Source organism: Poeciliopsis prolifica, unplaced genomic scaffold, assembly GCF_027474105.1.
Source record: "Poeciliopsis prolifica strain line A6 unplaced genomic scaffold, Auburn_PproV2 SCAFFOLD047, whole genome shotgun sequence".
Taxonomy (NCBI): domain Eukaryota; kingdom Metazoa; phylum Chordata; class Actinopteri; order Cyprinodontiformes; family Poeciliidae; genus Poeciliopsis; species Poeciliopsis prolifica.
The window spans coordinates 2,767,762-2,788,534 of record NW_026562422.1 but is presented as its reverse complement, the minus strand read 5'-3'; the positions used below and the strand labels follow the sequence as shown (position 1 = coordinate 2,788,534).

Sequence of the window (20,773 nt, the reverse complement as noted above, 5' to 3'; positions counted from 1 at the left end):
AATTGTACAGTACGGCCTGTTGTTGCCAGCAGAGGGAAGCTCGCCGGCTCTGGGGAGCAAGGGAGCATAATCATTAACAGCAGCAAGCCACTGACGCGCCCCAGACCGTCGTTTTCCACAACAGTCTCACCTTAAAGTCAGCAGAGACGGCCAAGCCCAGAACGCGCATCGATTGCTGAGCCGCGCGACTCGGCCCAAAGATTACACCTCCAGCCTCTAGAAACCTCTGAACCCAGATGTTATTCTGACAGATCTCGCAAGATTTAGAGGATCTGGAAACCGAAACCTACGAAACTTTGATAGTTCTAGCCATGTGTGTTGTGAAAGATTACTTTATTTATATCTAGGCAACAAGTGCGCTGCAACCTCTTGTTTGTGAAAGGTTTACTGAAGCCACAGAGGGACAGGTCTACACCTGCAGGCGGTTGTTTGGGTTGGGAGGCTCAAAGTCCATTGGCAAGGGTGTTTTTAAGAGAATGACAAACATATGACAGTGCTGCACTAAACGCTACCACTGCGTATCTTGTGACGAACATTGTAGATGTAAACATTAAAAGAGGCGGAGAATTCCAAGAAAATCTTCTGAGATGAATCTGAATTTTTTTGCTTTCTCTGAATTTTCTTCTTTTTTTTTTCTAAATGTGGTAGTAGTATCTGCAGTAGCCATAAGAGGGCCTGACATTACTATAAATTTACTCAGGCGATACATTGCCCCAGAAATTATTGCAATAAACGATAATATTGTCATTTTGAGGTCATTTTCAGTGAGTAATTATAATAATGGCACAATAATGCAAATACACCCAATCAAAGATAAGAAAGAAAAGCTTTAAAGAACATCTGACGCTTGCAACTGCAATTTAAATCTCCAAAATAAAAAACAATTAAAATGGATGATTGAAATTGTATTTCCAATGACAATCATTCACCCAGGACAAGAAAAACACGGCAAAAGTGTTTTCCTAATGTTTCTCAAAATTTCGGCTGTTGTCCAAATGGAAATGATCACACTCAATTCAATTAATCGTGCAATTAATTGATTTATTTCTTATTGTGACAGACTCACTTATAAGTCCTAAATAACCGCAGAGAGAACAAATTCCTGCTGACGGTTCGGGTTAGTATCACAGGTTCACAGCTTGCTAACTGCTTTGAGAGAGCAGGTGAAGATGTGAGTATCAATTCAGCGGTTAGCCGGTAATCACGGCTCTCCGGGGCAAACAGGGACTCTCAGCTGGCAGACAAGCTGAGCTCCTTCAAACAAAAAGCGGCTTCAGACACTTCTGATCCCAACGTGCCACCCAGCAGCGAGCACACAGCTTCTTTAGCACCTTTCTTTTCACTTATTTAAAAAAACAAAAAAACATTTCTACTGACACAGACATGTGATTTCTGTCTACCTCCTCCACATTTTGACACATTAAAAGAACTGTACCCAGAAAATATTGGAGAATTCATACAACACTGGATGCTAGCAGAAGATGCTAATCCACTTCATTTCCTTTCGATCTATGAAGCCTCTTTTTCATCTCCTTTGCCATTTGAGGTAAACTTAGCATCCATAAAACCAAATTAAAATCAATTTATGTTTGTCTTTGCATCATGAAAATAAAAATTTGTGTATATATCTATCTATCAACAAAAGTGGACAGTGGCTGACTTTCAGAAATCTGTGGCAGTAAATAAGACTGGCTTCTCAGACAAGTATCGTCCAATTGCCGATCTTCCAAAATCCAGGAAATAGGGGAGAATTTATCTGTGCACTGCACAATTAAAATAAAACAAAAAACAAAAGAAAAACTAAGAATGGTCAATGAACATTATTACTTTGCTAAGTACTAACGCTAACCAGAAAAAAATAATGAAACCTGCTTCATCTACTTTCACTTTACATCAAGAAAAACTCAGATATTAAAGAATTACATGTTGTGGTGCCTTAAATAGGACAAAACACAACCACATTTGTAATCAGTACACAAAATCTGATATGACAGCAATTAAACTGTTTGTCGACTCATCAGCTTTGGATGACCCACTTAACTTTAGCAGAGTCAGCTAACCAATACATCATGTGCTGCTTTGGATGGGAATTGAGAGGCAGATAGCATGGTAAGCTATTAGCTAGTACTGCAATACATGGTTAATTATTAAATTTATTTATTTATACTAGTTTAAGACTCAGGGCTTTTTTAGATTAACAAGTCGAGAAGCACAATTTTCAGATGCCATCGTCTCCAACTCAACATTGGCTTTTTGCGAAATATTTGAAGCATCTTAGTCAAACTAACACATGAGGTTAAAATCTTAGACTAATTCAAAACCCACCCGTTAGCATACATAAAGCAGATTAGACTGCCTGAAACATCGTTTCTTTTAAGTGCCTTCCAAGAAATTATTGTAGAATCTATTTTCATAAATTCTACAAGCGCAAAACTCTTTCAGCTCATGGCGCTGGTACACAGTTACACATTAATTACATTAGAAAGCCAAAGAGTCAGAGTTCGTGTCTGTAAGTGAACACACGTCAGAGGCGTACACTGGCTCTATGTTGCACAGACAAGGACCTTATTCACAAATCTGTCCGTCTGCAAAAGAATAGCGACTCAAGACCTCAATCCATCTAAAAACAGGACTCTTCACAAAACCATCTCATACTAATAAAAATGCCATGGCTTGCCCTTGGGAGTGCTTTTTGGTGCCAACCAAGAAGGACAGACTCGACTTCTGTTGCTATAATTTATCATTTAATTTGCTCAGCCTTTGGGTATCAATAATACAAGCAATAATTATGGCTACAACTTGGGAGTAAAACTAATAAAAGTAACACAGGAAACCAATCTAAAGCAGCAAAAATGTATACCAGTCTGGGTTCGTGAGCCTTGTATGGCAGCATTGTCTGTATGCTAAATACAGACGCAGACATCAGGCTCCCCTCTGAAAAACCAGCAGTTTTTTAATCAAAGCCAGTGATAAACCACATAGTGGAAAAAACAGAGTTTACCCTTCCACTTGGAGATAGATAACCTGACTAAAATAGGTATATAATGAACATGGACAGCAAATGTGGCTTGTACCAAATAAATTGGCTAGCTTAATCTGATAGACTTTCCATTGGGGAGTGTGTGCCGTGCATTTCTAGGTTCTTATTGGGAATTCGGTCACAGCATCAACACTTTAGTGGCTCGGAAGAACTAAGTTTCTGAACAGGAGTGAAGGGGAACTTCATTGATTGTGAAACACACAACAAGGGAACTGAAAGTTCAAAATCTGATTTCAGAGCCATGGAGCATCAAGTTCAGATTTTCACATCGAGTAGCTCGGTCCCTTCTTTTTCTTTTGGCAAACTGGGCAACAGGTGGGTATATAACTGGCTAAAATGTACCGATAGTGTAACGTTTGTGATGCCTTGAAAAATTACCTGACGACTGGAACTGACAGATCCTAATCAGTAATTGGCTGTTCAGGAGATTGGAAAAAAAAAACACAAAAAAAGCCAATAAAGGTGCTGTCTTTAATTGAGCGTGAGGTCTTTAAAAATTCAGCGAGAGGTACACAGAAATGTAAGAATAATTCCACAATCAAAGGTCACCTTAGCAACATTGCTCCATTTTATATTTTAAAGACTCAAAGTTCATGATGAATTCGGAACATTTGTGGGAAACGCTGCTGATCCTGGTCCTCGAGGGCTGGTGTCCTGCAACTCTTAGATGTCTCCCTGGTCCAACACACTTAAATCCAATAACTGAATCACCTCCAGTGAAGGTCTAAAAGTTGCAGGAGCCCAGCCCTCCAGGCCTGGAGTTGCCCATCCCTGTGCTAGAGGAACAAGTTTAAAAAGAGAGATCATACAAGCTGTAGGTAATCCTCCAGTTTATCATCAACACAAACCACTAGCTATTAAATCATACGTGGAACTCAGTGAGATAACAGTGAAATCCTGTTTGACTGCAGAGCTGCGTGATAGCAGCTGCTCTCTCCAAACACTAACTAACTAATTTACAATCAACTGTTACAGAGAAGCAGCATAAACTTTGTATCTACAAGTAATAAAATTGATTTTATAGCTTAGTCTGATTTTTGGCCTATCATCTTGTTTGGTAAGCATGTTTTACAGCTTCTATTTATTGAGACTTTTGATTCAGGTCAGCTCTGACAGGACATTAAGGTCAAGTCAAGATTTATCTTATTTTTAATTACAAGAATAAAGTCAGAAATTTAAAAGGATACAGTCATAAAGACACAAGAGTGAAGTTGTACAACAATGAAATCGAAATATTATGAGAACAAAGTCTCCGTAGGACCAGAATAACGTCATAATATTTGGAGAATGAAGCAGTAATTTTACGAGAACAAAAAAATAAAAAATTAAATGAGGAACACTGAGAAACTTGTGAAGATATACTTTGCTGTCAGTTTTACAGATAGAGGAACACCTCAATATTAAATTACTGTCAGTAGCAGCACTTTGAAATGACTGTGAAAACAACTGAGCCTGTTTTGAAAGAACCACATGAAGGGAGTTGGTCTATAGAAGCTTTTTTATCTTCAAACAACTTTTTTCACTTAATTTTAATGCATTCTTCTAGAAAAACTGAATCTTTAATCTGCTGATATTACGTCTACACAAAGGAACTTATGCTGCAACTTTTACTTTCTCGCCGCTGGGTTTGTTAGTACAGATTACCAGCAAGGTTATGTTTGCATCGTAACCTTTGGGATTTTGTCACAGCTTTCAATGACGCAGCTTTATGTCTTTAGTTTGCTTCAAATGGTCGAATTGTTTTACTGTCGACCTTTGATTGTTATGACCAATACCAATGTCTTTTTGGGTTGTAAATTTGAATTATCGCGCAAAATAGACATCGAAACTATTCTGTTGCCTTTTAAGAGTTCCAAGCTTCACAAACACCACAGAATTATGTAGTCAGATGATAAGTGAGAAAATTCTATTAGAAAAAGGGCCACAAATCTAAGATTGTTGTTGGCCAAATCCGTCGTGCTGGTGGTCTTGAGCATGTAGAATTTCAGCCATCAGTCTTTTTTATTATTGTTATTTTTCTTAGTGTAACCACGACCAAAGGCAAACCGCTCCGTCCAGACAGCATCTACCCTCACATGTGCTCAGCAACTGGCTGGGCTTGCTTTCCGTCGTCCGACCGCTGAGCCACACACAGCACAACATGGCCTGGCTTCCACAGGCTCAACTTTACAGTTGGCAATGTGCTGAGGCAGCATGACACGAGGTAACAAATTAAACCCAAGGAAAGATGGCGCCCACACTGAATCGGCGCTCAGCCGGCGAAGGCACGCTAACGCGCTGCAAACGTCAGGAAGGCTGGCTTCCACATTCGACTCAATTCAGGGTCCAGAGACAGTAAACGAGGGGAAGAGCCATCTTTCACTCCGCTGCTCGTTTGTGTCGAACCGGTGGGATGATGTTCAGAGAAGAGTAATGCTGTCCAAAGCAGTCAGTAATATGATCAGCACTCGGTCAGGCTAAGTGAAGCTGTCATCATGTGATGCAGATTGGGTTTTTTTTCCCCTCTCAGTGAAACTGTAATGTATTTTTTCCTGCTCTTAAAATCAATGTCTTTACATTCCTGCTGGTATTTTCACAATCATTTGCACCGTCTTATATTTTAACTAAGATTTTTTTTTTATTAAGAAATTTATTTAATATCAAAGTAGAACATACATGGTGTGGTACGTTACATTTTCACTCATTTTTAATAAAATGTCCACTTCAGATTTTCTGCACTGGTGTGTACTGTATTGTAAATAGGCTTGTTTAAAACATGTGAATAACATGTCTTTTTTTTGGGTGGGTGGGTGGAAGTGAACTGACATTCCTTGGATCATGAGTCTGATTTGTCTGTTTCTAAGAACTGCTCAGTATTTTCTTTTATAGTCTCGTACAGTACATTATGATTTATTTTTAATGTGGGTTTTTACATGCATTGTTTTTAACACTTTCACAACTTTTTTTTGTGTGTGAACCATTATGTCTGATGCACCCGTTACACCTAAACTTCCCCTTTTTGGGACAATAAAAGGCTGTTTGTAATTTTTTATTTTTTTAAACTTTAGTGATACGAGAGGACGTTAAGATGGAGCTGCTGCATTCCACATTCTACACTGGGGACAATTTGCGAAGCGTTTTCTGTATTTGCCACCACATTATGAATTGTTACATCATTTCCGCTATCTGGCTCTCTCCCTTGAACATCAGGGTTTTCAAGGATCATGTACGGGTCTAGAGGCATTCCCATCACACTCATTTTTTCTCCCACTTTCTTTGGATGGAAATTGGAAGAAGTCACATCAATGCCTTGAAAAAGTTTCCCAACTCTCTTTTTTTCTTTTACATGTCATGTGACAAAGCCAAACTGCAACGTACCTTTTTCGAATGTTGCGTGACAGACCAAGTAATAACCTGACTTATTTGAATAATTTTAAAGAACAAAGGGAAGTTGTTTACAAAAATGTTTGCGTACAAATTTAGTCTCAATGAGGCAACCGGTGACTTCTCCAACCATCTTTCTCTGCCTGTCTCTTAGGCAAGATCTCCACCAGCTTTGCACATCTAATAAAAATATTCATTTTTGCCATTTGCAAAAGGAGCCCTATGATCAGCGCAGCGGTGCATCTCGGAGATGATGGGTTAGGAGTTTATGGGAAGACAAAAGAAGCCGGATAAAAACCAAAAAAACTCTTACAGAAAGTGTGAGCCTTCAGACATATAACCAGACTCGTCTATAAGAGTTTCAGTGGTTGAAAATTGATGTTCAGAGCCTTGTCATCCAATCAGACTGAGCTCCAGCTGCTGTGAAAAGAGGAACTGGCAAAAATGCCAATGTGTGGATAAGACACATTAGCTATTAGTTCACCCAAAATGTGTGCAGCTGTAACACCAGTCAAATGTGCAGATGTCATTTTTATGTGTTAAAATAAATAAATAAATAAATAATGTTCTCACAGCTTCTTTGCACTTGATAGGTTTGTCACATAAAAGCCTAAAGACACACTCTTGAGGTTTGTGGTTGTGACATTTAAAGTGTCAACAATTTTTTTAAATTAACAGCCTCCACAAATAAAGAAATGTTGATTTGGACCATTCTCAGCGGGAAGCCTTGTCGGTGTGCTAAACTGTGTCCAGACCTTTTAAACTCATTTCCTCTCATTACCATTAAGGTTTCACATTAGTCCCTGTGTTGTAGCAGAGACCGGAACAGCGGCGGCAGCTCTGCCGTTTCTAGCCGGCAGCGAACCACCTGAACCGGTCAGAGATTAAAGCAGCGGCGCGCTGAGCTCGGTGTACCTGAATCTCCCTCCGCAGTGCTGGCATTGGTCCCCGACCCAGCCGGGGAAACACACACAGCTGCCCGTGGCGGCGTTACACTGCCCGTTCAGACAGGGCTTGTCGCATTCCTTCGCCTCGGCGAAACCCGGCAGCCCGGAGAGCAGAGCGACGGCCGAGAGCAGCAGCGCGGTGGAGAGCATCAGCAAGCTCCGGCCGGGGCCGTAGCCCGAGCAGGCCCGCCGCGTCGCCCCGTCCATTCTCTCACAAAAAGATGGCTGCTTGAGGCAGGCGGTCCGCCGCTTCGGGGGGGATAACCACCCAGGGGAGCTGCTGTCAGTCTGCGGGGGGCTCCTTGCTTATCGACGCGGTCGCGGCGTTTCCCTGGAGGCTCCTCGCTGACGGAAAGGCTTCGCTGGTTACTTAGTTTCCATCCTTTCAGCGGCTGTTTCCCAGCGCCGCACCGAGCCGCATATTGACGTCCAGAAGTGACGTTATGGCGACGGAAATGCGCAACGCGAGCGTCCGTGGCCTGAGACCTTTATTTTGAAAACAAATGATAAGTCCCGCCCCCTCAGGTCGGAACCTCCGCTTTGAATCTCGGCGTCGTTTCTCACATCATTTTGATTTATTTATTATTAAAAATAAATAAATAAAAAATGAAAAAATAAATTGATTCGTACAATTTTATTCAACTCATTTGTACTCATAAAATACAAAGTCAAACGAATGAGATGAAGTCAGAATTGATGACAGATCATAATTATGAGACACAAAGTCATAATGTCGACATTAAACTTTGTGGTTTTGAGATTTAAAAAAAAGGATGAAACAAATTATGATTGTGACGTTCAATTAAAAACCATGCAGTTGACTTGAACGAGACCTGCATTTCAGATATATTAGCTTGAGAAGGTCTCCAAGATCAAATATTCAATGGCTCCATGTAAACACTACAGTTTCAAATTCAAATTACTGTATGCTTAGGTCACATCTCATAATGTTACATTTTGATAGGTGTTGCTTGTAACTCCAGAGGAAGTCATTTAATAGCCGGGAAAGGAATAAGTAGTTGTTGGACAATAGCGTCTAACAAATACTATACAGCCTTATTACCATACAGCAGACATAAAAACGTAAAACATCCGGCAAACCTATCTGTTTTATCACTTGCCATTTTGTGCTGCCTTTTTATTTTTAATTATTGGCCAAAAAAAACAAACAGTTTCAACGATTACATTTTTCCTGTAGGTATACTGACTCCAGCGCATGACTGATGAGCAGTTTCAGTTGTACAGCTCTGCAGTACAAAAAGTACCAAGTAATACATGCGTATAATTTTAATAAAGGGTCAATTTGATGTGGGAGACTTAAAGGGAAGAAAGCACACAAGCTGTCATGTCTGATGTTTTGTGAAGGACCTTTGTACAAAGATCACACCTGACAAAATAAGTACATTAATCGTCCCTCGCTGTAAACAGAGAGAATGGGGGGAAAGACGTAGCAAAGGGGTCGAAGGTCAGGGCTTGAACCTCCGACAGCTCAGTCAGAACTAATATTTGTGTATGTGAGGCACCAGCGTGGCCCCAGGTAACAGCCCCACTGGCACAAACCAATCCTGGCTCTTCAAAGTTATGTGGGTTGACACAGCTGCTGAGCTGACCTGAATGCTCACTTTGTGTCCTCCAAGCGTCCTCGATTGACCTCAAGCTTAACTTCTGCCTCAAGCCAGCCGGTGTTATCCAATGCCAGAAGATTCTGTACCTCTGACTGTTTGGGAACCCGGCAGGGGGGAGGGAGGGGGGGGGGGGGGGTTCCCAAACAGTCACGGGGCACATGCGTTTGTGGTGCAAAGGTCAGAGAAGAATAAATAAATAAAAATCCAACCTGGTGACGTCACACAAAAAATGTGGCGACATCGCATTTTCACAACTTCTGTGCGCTGATCACAGTTGAGTTGAGTTAGTGCAACGAGAGACAGACAGATAGTGACGGGTTAACCGAAGAGGCACAGAACCGGTACCATGCGTGAGCTCAACCAAAGAAATGTGGATCAACTTATTGCACACAGACAGACAGAGAAAGAAATGATGACGACCAGTGTGGCGTTTTGGGATTGATGTAAAATATGACAAAAAAAAAAAGATAAATAAAAGATGCTTAGAGACTAATCTTCACAAAATAATATCGGAGGAAATTGTAGCCAAAAGCGTGGAAGTGATTGGTATCGTTGCGGTGCGTCGTTGTGAGGATTAGAGGTGGCGAGAAGACGGTGGTTAATTCATGAGAAAATAACAAACCAATGAGTCACAAAGCAACAAGGAGCGAGAGCAAGAACAAACAGAAATCAGGTAGAAGGAGGCAACAGAAAAATTCAGTGAGGAATGAAGTCAACTGGAACTGTCAGTGCTGGAACGATGAAACGAGACTGATTGATAACTGGGTGCAGCTGTGAGGGGGGGAGGAGAAGGCAGGCTGAGGGAGAGAGAGAGGAAGATGGCACAGTGGAGCCAGCAGAAACTGTGAAAACATGAATAACTATACTCAATAATAACTAAACCAACACCGAAAAAGGCTGATCAAAAGAAAAGCCTGAAACTGAGGCTAAATGTGGATAAACCATGTAGGTGGACAAGCAAACAGAACTCATGCTTTAAATATACGTACCTACTTTTGTTCAGAATCTTCACTCTGTAATCTTGGAGCCAAAGTCAGGGTTAGACTGCAGTTAAACCCTCCTGTGGTTCCGGCATTAACTGCTCTGGATTAAGAAGAAAAATCCCTGCTCAACCTAAGAGACCACGTCTGGCCAGACAGAAGACACCTGAACTCCACCATCCATGGCTGACTGGGAAAAAAAACTCAGTGTCAGTCAGGGTCCGGCCCAGAGATGCGTTGGTCCAACATGACAGAATGAGCTATGGAGGTTGACATGAAGGTCAGGATTTTACTCTGTAGATTCACTGCATAAATGTTGTTTGATGAGAAAATACAAAATATTTATCTAAGCACAGTCGAGAGTCAACATGTTCGTACATTCTGAATTATTTCAGTTTTACTGGTTGAGTGACTTGGAGGGTTCTCCTTCATAGATCATGTTTATTTTTCCCGGTATGGGGAACATCTTGTCAGAGGTTTGAATTATGTCACCCTTGCATGAATGGCACCAGTAGGGGCCCAGACCATCACGGCCTGCTAGCTTGAGGCTGGTGCCTCTGTTAAGAAGCAACACTTTTACAATAATTTAGCAAGTAGCAAAGCTTCATAAATCAGTGATAGCAATACCTTACACCACGGCAGCTGAGGAGACATTGGTTTGCAGAGGTCTTTCCAAATCCAACTCCACCACAGTGGCAATTAACGCCGTGCGGATACCGACTGTCCTCGACTCACAGGGAGACGTCTCACCCTTATCTAGAGAAGCTAGATAAGCGTACCTGTGTGGCTGACTTTAAATACACATGAACTAGTGTTATCAACACTAGTCGCATTCAGCATGCCAGGGAACTATGAACCAAGTCTTTGCATGTGAAACTGTTTGAAAGCTGGTGTGCAGACTCTCGCACAAGCTCCCATTATTGCTCGATGGTCTTGACCTCATAGAACCTTATAGATAAAGGCAATAAAACAGTTTCACACAGAGAAGATATTTGGCACCGTTTCAGCCTTTCATATTGGCTTCAGGGCTGAAAAACAGGCCAACATCTGTTGGTGAGTCATTACATGAAAGGCTCACAGTAGTGTTGGGTCTGGCAACACCAATGCGTCGGCGCGTGCGTCGATACAGGAACCGTTTTGAAATGACACTGGCGAACCAAACTGTTCATAAGGAAGCGAATCTGCCAACGGGATGCATTTGCCAAAATAATTCTTGATCTTTTACAGTACAGCGTCAATTTGAAGCAGCCTCAAGACAAACGAAAGGTTTTGTAGTTTGGGACCATTTTGATCTTGCATCAGAAAATAGATACACCCAGGGAAAAACTCAGTTGGTTATTATAAATTATTTCATATCAATTTATTGTTTAGTTCATTTTTTTGAATGAAAATTTGTGGGGGAAAAAACTATGTTGCCTGTAGGGATGTTTAACGTCCAGCAGGTGTCAGTATTCAGTGACACAGTATCTATACAGTTTCGATAAAACATGTCTCCACCATGTTTAGGAGACATTTCTTGTTCTCATTTTGAATGTGTGAAAGACGTTAAACAGTAGCTCCATTGGACATAGAACTTGGCTTATTGACATTTTGAAAATAAATTTGCTTAATGGAAACACACCAATTGCAAATAAAACTCTTGTTATTGAATAAAAAAGTTTTGGCGCTAGGATGAGGTGGTTTATGTAGCAATATTGATATCGGTTTATGTCGCACCGCACGGTCTACACCCGGATGCTGCCACTGGCACAAACCATGAAGAAGAAAACGACAGGAAGTGATCGGAGGATTACGGTGAAGTGAGTTTTTTTGTTTTTAATGACTTGGGTGTGAACAAAATTATTCATATGTGATTTGAATTGTTTCTCATTTAATGGAAACAATGTCTTTTGTGCCAAACGTAGGAAAACAGCGTGGTTCATGTTAAAAAGTACTTTGTCAGAACCTTAACTGGCCAACAAAACTGGTGACACACACAACTGTGAAAATTGTATAGAACAGTTTATTAAATTCAGACTTATAAGAAGTCGTATTCCAATGCGCTCCATGGCATGAAGCGCTCAGTGTGACGCCAACCCACAAAGGATTGATCACGCCCACCAAACATAAATAAACCAAATCGACATATTTACAGTTCAACATGGACAGACGGAGAAATGGGATTGGTGCACAGAGACCAAAGCGACTGCGTCTGCAGGCAGAGGCTCGAGACGCACAATGGAATTGGCTTCCATTCGTACAATTTATCCGAGAAAACGACTCGGGTTTCCGGAAAACAAACGAGGACAGAAAACCTGGGATGGGATCACGTTTAGGAAAGATGTTCCAATGCTGCAGTTGGTGTACAAAGATGATGCGGCATTTTACTAATGTAGTGGAATGAAGTTGTGAAGGTTTGTCCCATTCCAACATGTGTTTGGAGCAAAATTCACTCTGGAAACAAAAACTCCTGAGGAATGATTATTCCAAAGCCTCTCTTGAAATATAAACCAGTAATCAAAGAGAAAAATTGCAACAACATTTCTAAAAAAAAACCCCCAAACAAACAAAACTAAATAAAAAAAGTCAGAAAAGGATTAAAGTAACATACAAACACAACACCTGAAGGGTTAGGCTTATCACTTTAAAACCATCCAGTTTTCACTTTTAACAGGGTGGGCCTGGTTTGAACTTCGAAACATTGATAACTTTACAACTCTGAATCATCTTTTGTAAGCTGACCGGATGAACGAACAAAAAACCCCCAACAAACATCAGTGTGACTTGTTCCGTCTGACGCAGTCAAGACTAACGTGATCTAAAAACCCTGCAGAGTAATAATAATAATAAAAAAACTGCACTCATTGTGAAAAAAGAGAAGGTCTTTAGAAAAGTACAATCATAGAAAGCACAACCTACAGCCAACAGTTTGTGTGTGTAGTTCCAAAAAGCAGGTCATGTGACTCTTCCAGCGCATTAAAACAAAAGGCCATGTGGATTACACAACCATCATCAGGTCCAGGTTCCCCAGACACAGCAGAGGGGATAAAACAAAACCAACCAACTCTTTTTATGGAAACGCTGTATTGCTGCCACACAGGAGAGCTGCAGAGCTCAACCTTTGTTTTTATGTTGTTTTGTTTGTAGCGATGCACCGATCTGACCACAGATTTCTTCAGCTTTCTTTTCACTCCATTCATTAAATGCATCACAATTGCAGAGATTGCACTACTTTAGGTTTGTAAATGCGTCAGCTAGCTTACATTTATCCTCATTTTTGAAGTTCAATATGAAACACTGATCGAAATCGAAGGGCCGTAAACATATGCTTCAATTAATAAATCGGGACTGTCCTTCATTTTCTGAGTACATTTTCAAAGTCATTTAAATTCCATTACTTTGGCCTCTATTTTATATCAAGTCAGTTTTCGGTCTTCACCGATGCTGAAAATGACAAACCTTAGGTCTTCTTCACACAGTAACAACATCCACACTGAGAACTGTTATCACTAGCTGATAACTATTGTGTATGGTGTGTTCAAACATAGGAAGAATACCAGATTTTGTATTTGCCCATTGAGCTGAAAATTCTCGGTGCATCTCTACAAAAAAACAAACAAAAAAAAAAACCCAATAAGAACAACAAAAAAAACCCCAAACAATTTCCTTTCTTATTGTAACCATAAAAAAGTTTTAGTTTTGTGCGTTTCAGGGGGGAAATCACCAGCACAAGGCTGTTGAATCATCCATAATCAGAGGTGTGTTATTGGTTGCAGAAAAGTACACTTAGCTGTCTCTCCTAATGGCACTCCGGGTCCTGCTGGAGAAAAAAAAAAAACAACAAAAAAAAAAACACCCACTGGTGTTTTGGTTTTTTTTCTCTTACCAAAGCAAGGCAACGCTCTCCACTTGGTTCCCCAAAAAACATGTGAAAACAAACACTGAGAATAAGTGTCCCCGGAGACCGTGGTCTTGTCTCCAGGCGGGGGAGGGGGGTCACACTGTAACATTCAGCTATCCATTAATGGCAAAGAGTGAACCTCCTCTTTGTTTTTGTCTCTCACAGTATATCACACTATCTTACAGGTAAATATGAAAAAACTAAAAAAAAAAAAAAAAGCCTTTTACAAGCAATGGCGCCTTACGATATGTACATCACTGGTCAAACTTATCTTAACCAAAGGGGAGGGGGGGTAAAAGGGGTATAAACAAAATTCTGCCTTCAACTATGTACAGATGGTAAAGAAGAGGCGCAAGAAAAGGTTTGAGCACCTCTGGAGTTCATCTGGAAAATTTATACAGAGAAAAAAGTACTGGCTTTAAGATAAAAACAAAACAAAACAATCTCACGTTCATCCCTTCATGTTCCCGTCTGATACATGCAAAACGACACGAGGGTTAGCGCTAGCATCCGGCCTGAGAGTGCAGACGGCCACATTCTAAAGGCAAGTCACATCTGGCGAACGGGACTCAAACTCATCTCTATGCAATGCGTCAGCTCTTATTAAAAAATAATGATCATGAGAAAAAGATGGTCGTCTTCGTTTTTTGTGTTTTCTTTCTTTCTTTTTTCTTTTTTTTTTTTTGGTCTGCCACATCGGGCAGATTGCGTGTGGGAACACCGCTCGGTGTTTGCACGAACATCAAAGGCCCCTTCGGAGTGAGGAGTGTCCCCTTGGTTCTTCATACCTGAGGCGTAGCGGTGTGGGACTGAACACTGGCTCAACGTTGGGAGCGAGTGGTACGTTTTGACCGGATCTGTTATTGTGTTGTTGTTTTTTTGAGCATCGCTATCGAGGACGATTTAGGTAAGAGTGATAAAAGAGGCAGTTTGTAGAGATCAGCGGTAAACACTGCAGAGAAATCATTGGGCAGGTTTACACACAGCTGGCTGAGAGCAGGATAAAAAAAAAAAAGTGCCCTTGTTTGTTTTGTTACGAACCCACAAGAAAAATGCTCTTGAAAGAACCTTCCCCCGCTTTTAAAGGGTGAACGTTGGGTAGCATGAACGATAAACGACACAATGTTTTTCTAGAGTTAACTGGCAGGATATAGTCTACGTTTAAAAAGTTTTTTTGTTGCTATTCTCTGGTGGCGAGGTGAACAGGGCGGGGCGGGGCTGGGCGGGGCTTCTCGTCTCAGAACTGAGCGCTTTCAGCTGGAGGACGCCTGGCGTGCGGGGCGGCCCATGGAGGAGGAGCTGTAGGTGCGGGAGCGCTGCCGGACGGCGAGCCGGCACGGCAGCTCCAGCTCCTGGAACAGGGACATGGCAGTGATGTCGGCCGCCTCGGGACGCTCGCCGGGGCTCAGAGACAGCATGCTGCGCACCATGGTCAGCTGTTGGCAGAGAGGCGGACATGTTTGGTTCATGAGACGTCGATGCGGTCGAGAATGCAGTTTGGCGACACGGAGTGGCGGCATTTTTAAAGAGTCTGAGAGTCACAGATTTGCTCTCCAGGATTATGTTAATCTCATTACAAAGTAAACAGCTCTGCTAAGCAGCAACTATAACACTCACAGGTTGAGTCAGTGTCTGATTTAACAAGAAAAACAACTTGGGCTAAACCATTGATTACTATTAATTGATTATTTAAACAATAATCAATTAATTCAGTAATCAATCAATTGTTAACTGGAGTACACACTGCGAAAAAGACAATTTGATGAAACCACAGACAAGAAATTAGGCCAAAACTGTTCAAAAATTTTATATTTTGCATTTAAGACAAACAAAAAAGAAAATCTCTAAGCACCCTCTGTTATCCTATTATTAAAAAAAAAAAAGATCAAATGATCAGCCCTACGCTGTACTGAAGTTAAGTCAAGCAAAAAGGACAGAATTTTTCTCAGGTTGAGTTTTTTCTCATCTGCAGATTCTTCCTTTGGAAAGCTGTCACTGCATTTTAGGCAATGAAATTCCTGATTTCTAAAACAAAACTAATACTAATAGTAGAAATGCATGTGATTTTAATGTATTTATGATATGATATTGAGTTTCTATTAAGAACACATTAAAGTTAAGAATTTACCTCCGTATTGAATGAAAGATTTTATGCTCTTCTAAATCTGATGTCGCATTCAGAGCCGAGGCGTTTCATTCATCAGAAACCACATCGTATTTGGATTAGTGTGGACGGGTAAATTACATCTACTCTCTGATAACATTGCAGGGAAAAACTTTTTTAAAAAATTGTAATCAAAGCTTCCATAGAAATCGATGAATACAGACGTTAGTTGTGTTTGTAGCCACTAGGTGGCAGCAGACGACCACTCACCTCCTCAGCATTGTTTCTGGAGAAAAGCTCCGGGAAGCGCAGTGCTCTGACCTCAGTGAGCGTCTGGAGGGAGGAAGGTAAACACCTGTGAGTCACTGAGCAAGAGTTCATTCTGTGAACGATTCAACATTTTATCATGTTTGAAACTTTCATTTGAGATTCGAACCGTAGTAGCTGAGCAGGAGGAAATCATCTACAGGGTGGTGAAAAGTTGCAACTCTTAACTGAATATCTAGAGAGTCAAATGTTTGCCTCTCTGTTTTTGTGAAAAATAGTCGATTGAGCTTATTGATTGGCTAATGTTTAATTGATAAGTAGCCATTTTGTTGCAAGTCTTTTTCTCATAGCGAGAAGGTTACAGCCTTCTTGCTATGAGAATGTTGAAAATGTGAAAATAATTATATTTTAACAATTTTTTATGAGAGCTGCATTAAATGCTGATTGAATAAACAATCACATTATTAAACTTATTTAGACAGACAACGAGTATCCTAATAAAATACCCTGAAGTTTGTTACTGCGTCAAAAACAAACATCTTTCCTAAAACTGAAAGATTTAGGAAATCTTTTTTTATTTCAGCGTAGACTGAGCACTGACCAGATACAACATACACGAGAAAACAATGGAGGTTTTAAATTATCCAACATGGCTCCTCTTTTTAACAATGTTTTTGTCAGCGTTGCTCTGAGCAGTAGCTCCTACAATGAGCTCCACGGATGTGTAGGTCTACCAGGTTTTTGCTAATTGCTGCTGGCTAGTCTGAAGGAGCTGCGTGTGGGAGAGCCGCTCTATGAGGCGGTGTTAGGTTCAACCAGGTGCCTTACACAGCTGAATGGTTGCCATGGAGACTAAAGGAACATTTGCCTTAAAAGAACCAAGGCAAGCCTCCAGGTATGTTTTCAATGAGGAAATAGCATTGTACACTGATGTGAAAAGGCTGTAAAGCTCAAAAAAGTCAATTTTACATGATACTGCCACTTTAATAAGTATGAATATTTATTCAAAGCTCAATATCAGGAGCTGATTAGAGGTCTGTGTTTGCTGACTCACCCTCACTCTCTCCATCTGGGTCCTGAAGGGGTACAGCAGCTCGAACAGGATCAGCCCCAGCGAGTAGATGTCCACCTTGTGAGAGTACGAGTTACCGGAGAGCTGCGGAGCAGAGCAGACACGGCAGCGTCAGTCCCGTGGTTGTGTTCTGCGACAGAGTCCCTTCTGCGGCGGCGCTCGTTTCCTTCACCTGCTCCGGGCTCATGTAGAGCTTGGTGCCGACTTGGCCCGTGTGCCGGGTGAGGAGCGGGGCGGGCGTCAACACGCTGGGCTCGTCCTCGTCGTCCTCCTGGTCCATGGCGGTCACCAGGCCGAAGTCCCCCACCTTCACCACGTCGTCCATGGTGAAGAAGATGTTGGAAGGCTGGAGGGAGCAGAGAACAAGCCGGGTTGATTCGTGCAGCACATGTTGTTCAGAGTGACTTCAATAATGAAAACATCAGCCAATTCTACAACATCCCGATGTGTCAAGTGCATGAAAGTCATCAAGCAAACAAACATTAAATATGTTGATCAAAGTTCCAGTTACTATTAATCAAAAGCACCTCTGAACAGGTGGGTTTCTAGCTTTCATATAATGGACTCAGTGTTTTGGCTGGGTTTGCGGTTCTCTGGAGGTTTGTTCTAGATGTATGCTTCTCCATGTTTGGTTCTGGTTCTGGGGATGCAGAGCAGGACCAGAACCAGAAGACCCGAGTGGCATGTTTCCAGTAAGCAAATTTATTTTCCAAATGTCAAATTGTGCAACGACATGGTCCGAGGGAACACAGCTAATGAACGACCAGGGCAGTACCAGTGCTGTGGTGGGCATGGAAACAGACGTCAAAGCGGTTGGTTATCATTTGGAAGGTATTGATTAGTTTTCAATAGGTAGGCTGATGAATGGATGGTTGACGATTGGCCTGTGTTTCTGCAGTGGTGATTTATCCAGATTGTTCTTTGTCGGTGGTTTACAGGGTTTCCAGCTGGAAACTGGTCATCCCACCATGTTTTTTATTTAAAAAACGATTTAAATTTGAAAACATAACTTGGTAACTGTTATTGGAAGATATCATTAGCACAAACCTAAACACCAACTGTAAAGTCTTAAAAAAGGTGAAAAAACTTGTTTTCGTCATTTCATCCTGATTAAAGTGTCCTAAATTTGTTGATCCTTTTTCCGTGACTTGTCACTTTACTGGCTGAAGTTGTTAGAATGTAGACCAGTAAAGATTGGCGGTGGTTACAGAAACTGGTGTATATAAAAAAATTATAATAAATAAACAAACAATTCTTAGCCGGGCACAAGTAAAGCCTAGAGACCCGCCAGGCTTATAGAACTCTGGGAGAAATGCTCCTGACACACGGGATGCATACCATTTCTTCCTCCTCGGTGCAGGTTTTGTGAGCCTTTACCTTCAGGTCTCTGTGCATCAGGCCCTTGCTGTGCAGGAAGTCGACGGCCTCTGCGATCTGCAGGAAGATGTCTAGACACTGGTTGAGCTCCCTCTGGTCCGGCTGGCACCGCTGAGCCATCCAGTCCTTCAGGTTCTCCTTCCGACAGAGCTGCATCTGGATGTACAGGTACACCTGCAGGAAGGACGCCGTGTTCAATGACAATCTGGCAACAGGATGGCCGCGTGTTTGAGCTGGTCACTTGGTAATCACCTTTGGGGAAGGCTGGAAGCGCTGGATCGGCTGGGTGGCTGGGAGAGCCAGGGTGAGCGAGGTGGGTCGAGGAGGACTGGAGGAAGCCGGCGGCGCAGCCTCCTCCTGCCTGCCATGAGAATTAGAAGAACTCTTCTTTTCCGTCAGCATTGCGGGACCGGCGGCGCTCGTGCCCGAGTCCGTGTCGGCGTCGGCGTCCCGATCGCAGCCGGAGTCCTCGAAGACGATGTCGAAGGAGGAGGAGGTGCAGTCGCTGGGGCCGCGCGGCGAGCACAGCTCGAAGGAGTTGGGGGTGTCGGAGGCGTCGGGGTCGGCCTGGCTGTCCCGCTCGGACATCAGGCTGTCGTGGCCCGGCAGCGGCTGGAAGGACAGGTCGCCGTCTCCGTCGTTGGCGCTGAAGCCGGCATTGCTGTTGGAGAGGAGCGCCTGAGCGCTGACGGATGTGTCTCCGTCTGGACCGGACGTGGGGGACACAGAGCTGGACACGGGGACTTTGACCGACAGCACCTCCATGTGGTCGGGGACGCTCATCGGCCAGTCAGTGGTACTGGAAGAGGAAGAGTCGTCATTAATACAGTTAGGCTGGAAGACTGGATTTCATTCTGAGGGATTATTAATGATGACCTGCTGAACTTCAGGACAGGTTGATTTAAAACATCCTGTCCTGTCCTGGAAACAAGACAGGACATTGGAAATACAATGTTTACCAGGAATTTAGCAAAAACGGGTTAAAACATTGTTACAGAATGGAAATCATACAGGAAGGTAGTGGGAAAGAAGAAAAAACTAAAAGGAAGGAAAGAAGAAAAGTAAGACAAATAGAAGGAAACAAAGATTACAAACATTAAAAGAATGGAAAGACCACAAGGATGGACACACGTCTTGAAGAAAAAAAGGAAGAAAAGGATTCCAGAAAGCAGGAATAAAGGAAAAACTAAAAGGAAAGGAAGAATGAAGAAAAAACAAAAATAAAAAAGGAAGGAAAGACAAAAATGATGGAATGAATGAATAAAAAAGGACAGACAAAAGGAAAGGCTAAAAACTAAAAAAGGAAGAAAGGAGGGAAGAAGGTTTTGATGGACAGAAAGGGTAACAAAGGCAGAGAGAAATGGGGGAAGAAAAGAAATGAGGAAAACAAAATAGAAACAAAGTGAAGAAAATGAGCAAAGAGAAGAATATGAAAAGGAATGAGAAGATGGGGAGTTGGACATAAAACATATATCCGGACTACATTCAACTGGAACCTTCCCAGACAGCATGTGACCCCAGCGACCCCCTGACCCTGCCCTCTAACCTGGCGTCCTTGTGCCACCTCTGGTCCATCTCCTCCTGCCAGCCCTCGGGGGGGCTCTCCTGCCAGGCGTTGAAGTAGCGGATGATCCCTGGATGCTCCAGCTTAGCCAGAGCCTTCACCTCCCGCATCACCTTCTCCCGGGCCAGCTCCCTGGACCGCACACGCACACGCACACGCACACACACACACACACACACACACACACACACACACACACACACACACACACACACACACAAAGCACACACAAAGCACAAGGCTGAAACACATCCGGCTTTCACTCTGATTTCAACTGCTGAGCTAAAAACTATTTGTGAAGTTGCAATAAAACAGTAAAATTGAAAACAAAGCTAATTTTTAGGCTGCAAGAGTTTTAACAGCACCTGAGTGTTGTTACGGATAAGGGACAAAAATACATTGTCCTCTGAAAGCATGGGAACTGTAAGGGTATTTTCTTTATTTTAGTTGTAGATTGTAAATACTTCGGCTTGACATCAACGGCTGGACATGAGACAAAGGTTGACTTTTTTCATGCCACATTTTTATGTTCATTAAGGAACCGAAAAACTGCT

The 20,773-nt window shown here is 42.2% G+C and overlaps 2 protein-coding genes across 5 annotated transcripts in view; both read right to left on the bottom strand.

Moving 5' to 3' along the window:
- Positions 1-7,818, bottom strand: part of atrn (attractin) — a 121,707-nt gene extending 113,889 nt beyond the window's left edge. For all 4 annotated transcript variants that reach the window (XM_055057047.1, XM_055057048.1, XM_055057049.1 and 1 more), the window contains exon 1: positions 7,319-7,818. In XM_055057047.1, the coding sequence (XP_054913022.1) occupies positions 7,319-7,557 (239 nt within the window). In that variant the 5' untranslated portion in view covers positions 7,558-7,818. The remainder of the gene's footprint in view (positions 1-7,318) is intronic.
- A 4,121-nt stretch (positions 7,819-11,939) lies between these two features.
- Positions 11,940-20,773, bottom strand: part of eif2ak3 (eukaryotic translation initiation factor 2-alpha kinase 3) — a 36,132-nt gene continuing 27,298 nt past the window's right edge. Inside the window, exons 12-18 of the mRNA XM_055057134.1 lie at positions 20,202-20,351; positions 18,908-19,454; positions 18,656-18,829; positions 17,451-17,624; positions 17,261-17,362; positions 16,210-16,272; positions 11,940-15,271 (exon numbers count right to left, since the gene is read on the bottom strand). Of these exons, the coding sequence (XP_054913109.1) occupies positions 15,089-15,271; positions 16,210-16,272; positions 17,261-17,362; positions 17,451-17,624; positions 18,656-18,829; positions 18,908-19,454; positions 20,202-20,351 (1,393 nt within the window). The 3' untranslated portion in view covers positions 11,940-15,088. The remainder of the gene's footprint in view (positions 15,272-16,209; positions 16,273-17,260; positions 17,363-17,450; positions 17,625-18,655; positions 18,830-18,907; positions 19,455-20,201; positions 20,352-20,773) is intronic.